General features: G+C 31.5%; 1 protein-coding gene across 2 annotated transcripts; it reads right to left on the reverse strand.

The window, feature by feature from the left end:
* Positions 1 to 1590: 1590 nt before the first annotated feature.
* On the reverse strand, positions 1591 to 6166 carry LOC119576285 (zinc finger CCHC-type and RNA-binding motif-containing protein 1-like). 2 transcript variants are annotated; one of them, XM_037923888.1, is made up of 5 exons: positions 5897 to 6166; positions 3426 to 3591; positions 2849 to 3052; positions 2397 to 2619; positions 1591 to 1882 (listed from the first exon to the last, which is right to left on the reverse strand). In XM_037923888.1, exons 2-5 carry the CDS (start codon positions 3584 to 3586, stop codon positions 1745 to 1747), a joined length of 726 nt encoding a protein of 241 aa, XP_037779816.1. In that variant the 5' UTR covers positions 3587 to 3591; positions 5897 to 6166; the 3' UTR covers positions 1591 to 1744. The 2 variants fall into 2 exon arrangements, with proteins under 2 accessions (XP_037779816.1, XP_037779815.1); XM_037923887.1 differs by having other exon boundaries at positions 3426 to 3588; positions 5897 to 6164.
* Between the last annotated feature and the right edge of the window lie 4678 nt (positions 6167 to 10844).

The following is a 10844-nucleotide window of genomic DNA, read 5'->3' on the forward strand; positions in this document are numbered from 1 at the left end:
GGAAAAAAAAAAAATCCTTTTTTACTTATTTGAAAGAACTTAAACCGTATTTTTTAAAAAAAATAAATAAAATGAAACCCCCGGGATAATATATATGCAATTTAGATCAGTGTAAACATGAAAATGTAACTTTAGGATGATTAAGAAAAGGTATTAAAAAAGACTATTAAAATCATTACAGAATAATTTTTTCATCAATTTCAGTCATATATTTACATATAAATAAAGTGAGCACATACATAATGTCCAAGAATATCATATACATTACATCTCAATGAGAGGTTCTGCCTTCATTGTAAAAAATTTTTGTTATTGCTGCAAACTAATGAATATCAATAAAGGAAAACACCCCCAAAAGCATGAAAAAAAAAGAATTTTTAAAATTGAAATAGTTCTTCATAACATAAATAAGCCAAAAAACATTCCTTTTGGTTGTTTGACTATTAAGGAACTCTTGACACGTTTGATGAATAATTTCAATTCATTCTTTCCTCTTTATGTACATGTTATTTCAGTAAGTTTTGTATTACACAGGAAATTTTTTCAAAAAGAAAAAGCCGGGTGCCTGTCTACTCATGGCTGTGGTGGGGGTAAAAATTTTATCATTTGTTTTAAATCTATTGCTTCTGTAGAAATAAAAGAGATTTTTATAATAATTAAACTTTGATCACAAGGTTAAAAAATCTTCAAGGGGACAGTCTCATCCATTTTTTTAAATTTTATTGAGGACTTAGCTTCTACAGGGTGAATCGCAACAGAGTCTAAAATTTCTGCTTTATTTTTTTTCAAAAATCATTTTCAAAAATAATGAATAGATAACAAAAGAAAGAAAGACAAAGTAACCCCATAGTTGATGCCACATGTACACTATGTTTAGACTCCTGGCATAAATATTAATTGTAGTCAAAGCTTCCAACACAGTTTTTTTTTCTTTTCCCTTTAATTTTAAAAAAAATTAAATTTTCTTCAGGTTAATTGATGGACTTAAAGAGAAATTAAAGTTTAAAATGAAATGAGAATGGTGAAAGAAAAAAAAATCTGAATTTTAATATAGGTATAGTTATTCTGAATATAATGCTTATATCTTTGGTAATGTGCCTAAAAGCTTAGACATGGTTGTAAAACAGAAAAAGGAGTAAAGGGGAAAAATTTTTAAAATTAAATATATCAATCTTAATCAGAACCCCCCCCACAGCCCGCTCATTTTAAAGTTTTTAGATATTTCCCCTATATGACATTATGTTTTACAAAAATTTCTTAAAATATATAAATAAATAAATTGTGCAAATAGTACTATCAGTATTAAAGGATAAATAAAATAAAATATGTCATTTATATCAAAGTCCATGGTAAAATTTTCCCCATTCAGTCCTGGGAACTGTACACCTCGTGATAATTGGGGGTTAAAAAAATGTATCCCTTTAAAAGTGATTTTTTAAGGTCCTTATCCGAATTTTTTGAGAAACAAGTGAGAAATAGGGGAAAAAAAGCGACGAAAAAAAGAAAAGGGGAAAAAAAAGAAAGAAAAAAGGCAAAGTTTTTAAATCAAACCCATCCCGTTGTATCCATTTGTTAAATTTGGGGGGATTTTTATTACCAAATGATTAAGTTCACAGCCTCAGCTTCTAGTTCACATTCTTCCACAGTGCACACAAGAACCTCAATAACAATAGTACAGAACTTAGGATCAAAACTAAAAATTTAATTGTTGCATTATCTCACAATCTGACCAATCACTGTTATTTCAATCATCGCTCAGTTCTTCTTCATCACTAAAGTAGGAAGACTGCTTTATCTTTGCTCGATGAACCCCTGGCTCGCATTTGGAATATTCTCCTGCTGCAAGTCTACTTTGGAATTCTTCTGCTTCTCTTAGTTCTTGCTGTAAATGGAAGAAGTACCATTAGTCATTGATATATCTAATGACCAACATATTTTCTCAACTAAATGTTTGTCTTTGGAAAATTACTCTATTTGCAGCCAACCTAATAGCGTCTAACCTTTAAAGACTAAAGTATAACATGCAATATATCTGTGATCAAAAGGCTATTTATTTCATATTCAACATGGTACCAGTATTCATATAAATCCAATGTCTGACTATTGTCACATAAAGGTCATGTTACTGATGTTGTATTCCTCTACTTCATGCGCTTTACTAACAAATAAATTTCTTTCCCATAACCCTTCAATATAAACAGAATGATCAAAGAAAGCTCACTTTCAAGTAATTACCTCTATGGAGCTAGAATTTAAAGGAACCTCTGATGAAAACGGAAAATGAAATCCATATGACTGGTATTCAACAAAAATTAAAAGTCTATAGAATAAATCTTTTTATGTATTTGGTGCAATTAGTATTCCAGAACATTTTTATAAGACCTGAAAATTCTTACTTGATATCTGATTGCTTCGCTGAGTGAGTCTTCTTCAAACTTTGGTTCTTCATCCTCATCCTCTTCTGCATCGTCATCCTCATACTTAGCATTCTTGAATTTGGTCTCATCCTGGAAATCACCTCTTCGCTTCTTTGGTTTCTTCTTAGGAGGTTCTCTATCTCCAAGCAGATTTTTAGGGCAAGAGTAACTCAAATGACCAAAATCTCCACATTCATAACACCTGTATGCGGAATAAAGAACAATTACCAGTTAATAATGAGTTCCCTCAAAAACAAACAGTTTGAATACACCAAGCAACAGTATCATGGGGGGGGGGGGGGTCTTATATGTAATGCCATTATCATTCCTATTCATTAATAATAATATTTATATTCATTAATTAGAACTAACAAAAGTCATTTTTTTATCATTAGTGGACACATGTGAGTCTGGAGCCTTTGTCAACAAACCTTGACTTGTCTGGATATTCTCTTCGCCTGATGAATTCAGGAGCTCGACCATTATCTTTCGCAATGCTTGCTTTGAGTGTTCGGCCAAACATTTCTTTCCCATCAGTTCCTTTAACACATGCATGGGCCTCTTCACGAGACAGATATAATACAAAGGCAACTCCACGACTCTTTCTGGTTTCACGGTCCCGAAGAATAGTCACTCTTAAATACATGAAGGGCATTTGATTTGATTAAATTATATAAAGAATATAAAAACAAACAAGTACTCCATCACTATTCTAGAGAAGTAATTTTTCATATATAACAGCATCTATATAAGCATATTCTCTTAAAACTAAACTATTTCTACTGTCAATCTATAATATATAACACAGCTAATAAGAGTACGTAAATAAAACATGTACGTGTCTGCATGTGCATGTGCGTGTTCATGTGTGCTTTACTTATGATATAACTAAAAGATCAATATGTTTCTCTATAATTTCTTTTGTCTATAGACAGTAATCAGCAATAAAAAATTGTCTATAATTAAAGATTATCATCATTCCTATCACTAACACCATGCAAACTTTACCTCACTAGCTTTCCAAACTTCTCAAAAATCTTGTGTAGATCTGTATTTGTAAGAGAGAAAGGCAAGTTGGAAATATAGACGGTGCTTCTACTTGGAGCCAGAGACTTTCCCCCTGAAGAACCTCCTCCTCGGCTCATGCTCTGATCAGCCCTTCCTTGCATGACTGCTTAAAGGAAAATATAACATAAACTGATTAATTTTAAATGTTGCTTATATTCTCTAGTTAGCATAGCTCTATCAAGGAAAGGTTACAAAATGCTGTATATACATACATAAATATATACAAATTTTTATTATAGAGAGATAGACAGATAGACAAACACACACACACACACACACACACACACACACACACACACACACACACACACACACACACACACACACACACACACACACACACACACACACACACACACACACACACATATGGTAGAAATACCCACAATGAAAAAACTATATCTATTGAAAAATGAGACTACAGATTAAAAATCCACCTGTATTCCATCTTCAGGTCTGATTCCATCATCAGACCTGGAGATGGAATCCAGGTCTGATGATGGAATCCAGGTGGATTTCTAAATTGTAATCACATTTCTCAATAAATCTAGTTTTTGGATTGTGGATTTTTCTACCATGGTATCAACAGGGAAGAATGTTTTACCATTTATTTATATACACATCACATGCATATACCATATAAACAGTTATACACTTAAATATATGTATGTATGTGTGTGTATGTATATATGTAAGTGTATGTGTGTATGTATATGTGTATATATATAATATATATACATATCTATATTATTATATACATTCAAATATGTACATGCATATGTTTATATGTGTATATATATATATATATATATATATATATATATATATATATATATATATATATATATATATATAAAATCAGCGTGCGTGCTCACATATGCACTCGGGCGATGCGTGTGTGCATGGATGCACCCACGTACTCGCATGCAGTGCTTGGTGTGTGCACTTGCACTGATTTAAATAATTTTAGGTAAATCGAATCTAGATACGATGAAGTTCCTTGGGCACGGAACTTCACCTCGATTGCCTATTTAGCCACTGGGTGGACAAGCCAGCCCAAGTCTGTGCTGGTTGCAAGCCCGAATAAGTAGAGGGAATGATTACCTAAAAGGTAACATCAGCATTCTCCGTGGAAAGGAACTGGGGACTCTACCACGTACGCACTCCAAGATCATCACAACATGAAAACTACAATTAAGTATCATGATGTGACCACGGCGGCTCAAACATGAACCTACCGTTAAAAGAAATATATCTATATATATATATCTATATATCTATATATCTATATATCTATATATCTATATATCTATATCTATATCTATATCTATATCTATATCTATATATATATATATATATATATATATATATATATATATATATATATTACTATTATTATCTTTCTTCTAATAACTATTTCTATCATTAATACCACTATCCAGATAACTTTATCAGGGACTTTGTTATCATCACGATCTTCAATTCTTTTCCCATTCTCATCCTCATGCCTCCTTCTCCATACTTTTTTTTATGAATATTCTAAGAGTAATACTAATACTGAAAGATGTATATTTCTATAAAGTTAGATTATTAACTCTTAAAATATTGGGAACTATTAACATTTTGACCAATTATATCTAATGGTAAATTAATTAAAATTGTAGTGATTTACTTTCGAATTCCAAACCAACAATACTGTAGTAAGTTTCTGGCATTGCCCAATGCCATAATCACTGTGAGTTTAGTTTATTGTCTTTACACAGTCATGACTCCACAAGTACTTACTTTAGGTATTAACAGTGTCAATAACATTATCAAATTTTCCAAGTAAACAATGACAACAACAGCATCGATATGGATAGCATTAGTAAAAAAAACATTCATCCCATAAACTCAAGGAAAGGTGAGGTCAGATCAGATCAAAAGTTTGACTTATTGACTCCTTGGTGGCTGAGCACTGTTGGAGCTATATATGTAAGGAGACATTTCCAAGAGTGAATTTATAAACATTGTAATCTGGTAGAAATAAACCAATCTGCATCATACTGCTGACTTGCCCAGCATTTCCCAGCAAATAAGGAACTAGTCGTAGCACTATTTAGTTGAATAAGTATGGTAAGTTTATTGGTCTTTGCTCCACTCCAGTCCCACTCCAGTCCAAGCACTATCTCGTCATGTGGTGGAGCTCTATTAGCCTTTTAACCAGAGTGAAGCTGTGTTGTCAATATGAGGAAAAGAAAAATGATAAACACTGGTTATCTACTTAAAATACTGCATTTGGAAAAACAAAACTAATAGAAGAATGAAAATTATAACATTGCAGTAAGATATAACCTACGACGATAATGAAAAAAGATAATGCTTACAGATATAGTTTAATATTTGTCCTATGGCTACCTCGTAATATTTACCTTAAAATGTTACAGGTGACGAGATCCAATTAAACATTATTAATATAGTATCAGTTCTGGATAAAGTCCCTTGTTGACTTATCAGTCTTTTCATTGTCTACACACCGAAGGCTTTAACAGTTATTCAAAATTAACTGCGGCATCAGTGCTTGTCTACAGAATATATTACTTTGACAAAATATTTGTCTTCTGTTTTCACCTGTCTTCTTATATTATTATATTTAAACTTTCGCAGGTTTCTCAGAGGGATTTGTTTACAAACTCGTTTTCTATATTAAAGAAGAATGGCTTTGTTCGTAAGGGTAACTATCATTTTCAGTTTTCCAAGCGAGAGAAGCCACAGTTTAAGGACAGCAGAGCTTCTATACTGAATAGATACCATTACTATCATCAATTTACAGGCTCAGGTACATATATACATTTTCCTCTCTCGTGTCGTATTCACACACACAAACACACACCACATGCGCGCGCGCATGTGGTGTGGTGTGGTGTGAAGTTTGAATCTTCAACGCCAGCACGTGCTGAAATATTTTCTACAGAAACTGAACATCCAAAGATTGAATAGGTTTATACGAAATCAGAAAAAAAACACTGAAGGTTCGAATGCAAACAATTTTTTTCTTATCACAAGGGTAGGGTATCAATAAATCAGTAGAAATGTAAGTGGTAAAATATGTCAAATTGCCCAGTAATATAGCTTTCAGATAGATTTACGCAAAGTTGTTGAAGTATATGCAGTAAATCGTTGAAAAAAACAGAATACTTCTCTGATGGTATCAAGGAAGTCATAGACATCCCATGTACTAGTCGACAACTTTAATGCGAAAGTACGCAAATTACAACCGGAGACTTTGGTAATGTTAATGGGAATGAAATGGGTGATTTAATAACTACATTAGCATAAAATATACCCTACGAGTCGTGAACGTTTTCTCTCAATAAAGATAAGAAAGCATACATAGACATAACACAGCTCAAATGGAAAGCCATTAATCATTAAATAGATTCATTTGTTTCAAACAGGAAATGTAAAGGAAATGGTGTAAGAGAGCAATAACAGTAGTGATCACATGGTAGTCGGTAGTTCAATGTGACTTCATTCTCACCTCTGTTCATTTCTTATATTTTATAAGTTTTAGAATACTGGATTTGAACGTCAGCAGTATCTTCAATAGTATCAATCATGCCAGTCTATCAGAGTATATTCTTTAGCGCCTAAAGTTAGCAAATGACAAGTAAAGAGTGCGGAGAAAATAAAGAAAGGATAGGAAGTAACACATTCAAAACACCGGAAAAGAACGTTTGGGAAAAAAATAAAATTTACGTTATACGTTACATTCCTCTCTTTTTTTTCTTCTTCTTCTTTTCCTTTTTGTCATTAACATATGATAGTTAGCATCAGCAACCATGTGTTTCTTATTTATATTCAGGAATATCATTTGTTGAATAAAACGTAACAGAAAAAGTTTATATGTGAACCTTAGTGTCAGAAGACGTTTCTTTGATATTGGGTTATTTTTCTTTAATCCGTGTCCATGTTATAGACTTATTGAGCGTACTAAATAATGCATTTGAGTGTTTATTATTATTATTATTATTATTATTATTATTATTTGCGTAAGCTGCGTCTTCTTGATTCCATAAGCTACTATCAGTGTATTTCTCATGCAAATATATCCCATCCGATTACATAAATGTTACAAATTTCATTATAACAGACGTATTACAATTTGATTTCATCGTCAGATTTCCGGTAAAATTGGGATAGTTTTTAAATTTTTATCAGTCAGCGAAAATCTTTTTTTTGCTTATACTAAATTTGTTGTTAATGTGATATGTAGATTACACTCTTGTGCCTTTAGTGTTTGGCCGTGTGGAAATCCCATATATTACGTTCGGTGTTCGTTGAAAATATTCACTTCAGGATATCGCCTTAAATTACATGGCGAGTGTCAGTTAAATTTTGGGAATCCCAGAGAGATATCATGCACAATTTCTTTTGGTAGTTTTATTTATTTATTTATTTATTTTTATTCTTTTTTTCGTGTATTAGTACAGCACGCACAATGCTTCCAGTTTTAGAAGTAACATTTAAAACACTATTCTCTTTATATTTATCAGCTTATTTTAAATACCGAAAAACTATGAAAAACGGGAGGGCCCTCCTAGAATCAAGTGTGAATAAAATTTATATTTTTATTACATTATTATTTTTATTAATTATTATTATTATTTTTTTTTATTATTATTATTATTATTTTTTTATTTTTTTATTTATTATTTTAAATACATTATTTTGCTTTTAAAATCTTGAAAAAAAAATGGAACAGGCCAAAATGGGCAAATTATTTTTACTTTTTACCCACATACAGTTGGTTGGTTTACCCTAAAAACAAAAAAAAATCCATTAACAAAATAAAAAAAAAATTTTAAAAAAAAAACTAAACCCTTTTAAAAAAAAAAAAAAATTTCCCTCTTTTAAAAAAACAATATTTAAAAACAAAAATTTTAAAAAAAATATCCCTTAAAACAAAAATCATATCAATAATGATAATAACAATAAAATATAAAATAATAAAATAATAATAATAATAATAATAATAAAATAATAATGATAATAAAATAATAACAGGAACTACTAAACTAGAATAATATAGTAATAGTAATAACAAAACAATAAGGGTATAAAATGATAATAAAAATTTAAAAAAACAATAATAAAAACAAAAAATAACAATGATAAAATAAGAACTTTTTATATCATCGTTTACACCTCGTTTTTTGTGTTCTCTCCTCTCCCCTCTCTCTCTCTCTCTCTCCCTCCTCTCCTCTCTCTCTTCTCTCTCCCCCTCTCTCTCTCTCTTTCTTCTCTCTCTTCTTCTTCCTTCCCTCTCTCTCCCACCTCCCTCCTCCTCTTTCTCTCTCTCTCACACCCCACACAGCGGCCGCGCGCACGCACACACACCAAACACACCACACACACACACACACACAACACACACACACCACACACACCACACACCAACACCACACACACAACACACACACCACACACACAATAAATATATATATATATAAAATTAATATTTTTTGATGTATGATGTATGTATAAGTTTATAAAAAACATAACAAAAATATACATGTATATATAGATATATACAATTATAATAATTAATATATATATTTATATAGTTTATATAAACATTTAATGATATTATATATATTTAATATATAAATTATTTTATTATATGTATTATAAATATGCACACACATACAACTACAAAAATATGCATAAAACAACACAAACACACACACCAACACAAAACACACACACACACACACACACACCAACACACACACAACAAAACAGTGTGTGTGTGTGTGTGGGGAATATATGTAGTGATGTTTTTTGTGGTGCGCGTGTGTGTGAAAACATATATCGTTGATATATGTATTTTCCATAGAAATGGGGTGGTTTTTCTAAAAATTTTAATAACTATTACCAGAATAAAATCGCACAGAAATTTTTTAATTCCTGATACTGAATACGAATTCCAAACGACTAACTTGCAAAATACGTAGTGAGAACAGAGGCGGGAAAATTCTTTCAGCAGAATTTAAGGACCCGTTCACAGATGGTTTTGGCGCACTTTTGTAGTGTTAAATTACCAAAGAGATGGGGGGCCCCTATAAAAACCCCATACTTTTTTTGGGGGCCTTTTAATATGGCGAAACCACACCACCTTGAGACGAGTTTATGTCACGATGAGTAATCCAGAGTCTTTGGAAGAAATGCATATATTTTTATTTATTTATTAAAAGACGCTAAGATATAGAGATGCCTATTGTTTATAAATGCAAAGCAAGATTCGGGAACAGTTACCAAATGGGATATGAGTTCAAATTATATTATCAGCGGCTTCCTGAGTAAGTTGGCGAGAGGATGATAAAATTCTTCCTGATACTGCTACTGACTCATGTGTCAATTTCCCCTATTAAGTATGATGTCAACTGTATATCCCTTTCCATTCCATTGCGATTTATAACATAGAAGAAAGAATTCTGAAGGAAAACATATAGTAAATGTATAAAAATTGTCCAGTGAATAGAATGTAACATTTTTTTTTTTAATCTTTTTATGCTGCGATTATGATTATTTCTGTTTTTGTTATTTTGTTATCGTTATCAATCATCATCATTACTATTTATTTTTTATATCATCATCATTATCATCATCATCATCATCATCATCATCATCAAACATCATCATCATCATTTATCATCATCATCATATCCTCATCATCATCATCATCATCATCATCACTAATGTTATTATTATTACTATTATTTTCAATATTGTTTATTATATCATATTATTTGTCATTATCATTATCTCATAATGTAGAGATTCCCCTGACTGCTCTGTGTACATAAAAGTAATGTTTTTTTCTTATATGAGATACAGTTATAGTTTGGTATATAAAAACGCGCAAAACAAAAAATAAACACGGGGCACTAGTTTAAAGTGTTGTTTTGTATGTTTGCTTTTGTGTGGTGTTTTGGGGTGTGTGTGTGTGTGTGTGTGTGTTGTGGTGTGTGTGTGTGTGTGTGTGTGTGTGTGTGGTGTTTGTGTGTGTGTGTGTGTGTGTGTACAAAACATATGTGGTATGTATAAACAGATACGTAAAAAGAATTCATTCATATGATATACAGGTTAGCTTTTTCCAGAAGTCAGCTCTCCACACAGCCAGAGACCGCATGTACAAAGGATTCCATTAGAGTACCTCATGCAAGCATACAATGGAATCTGATTTTTTTTCCAAAACAATACAAGATACGATGGTAAAAAGTTTTTAAAGTTCGTATTTTTTGAAGCTTGCGCATCTTTGAAAAAAATAAAATAGCAAAAAATGAATATCATGTATTACCCCCCCCCCCCCCCCAA

Source organism: Penaeus monodon, chromosome 8, assembly GCF_015228065.2.
Source record: "Penaeus monodon isolate SGIC_2016 chromosome 8, NSTDA_Pmon_1, whole genome shotgun sequence".
In the NCBI taxonomy this organism is placed as follows: Eukaryota; Metazoa; Arthropoda; class Malacostraca; order Decapoda; family Penaeidae; genus Penaeus; species Penaeus monodon.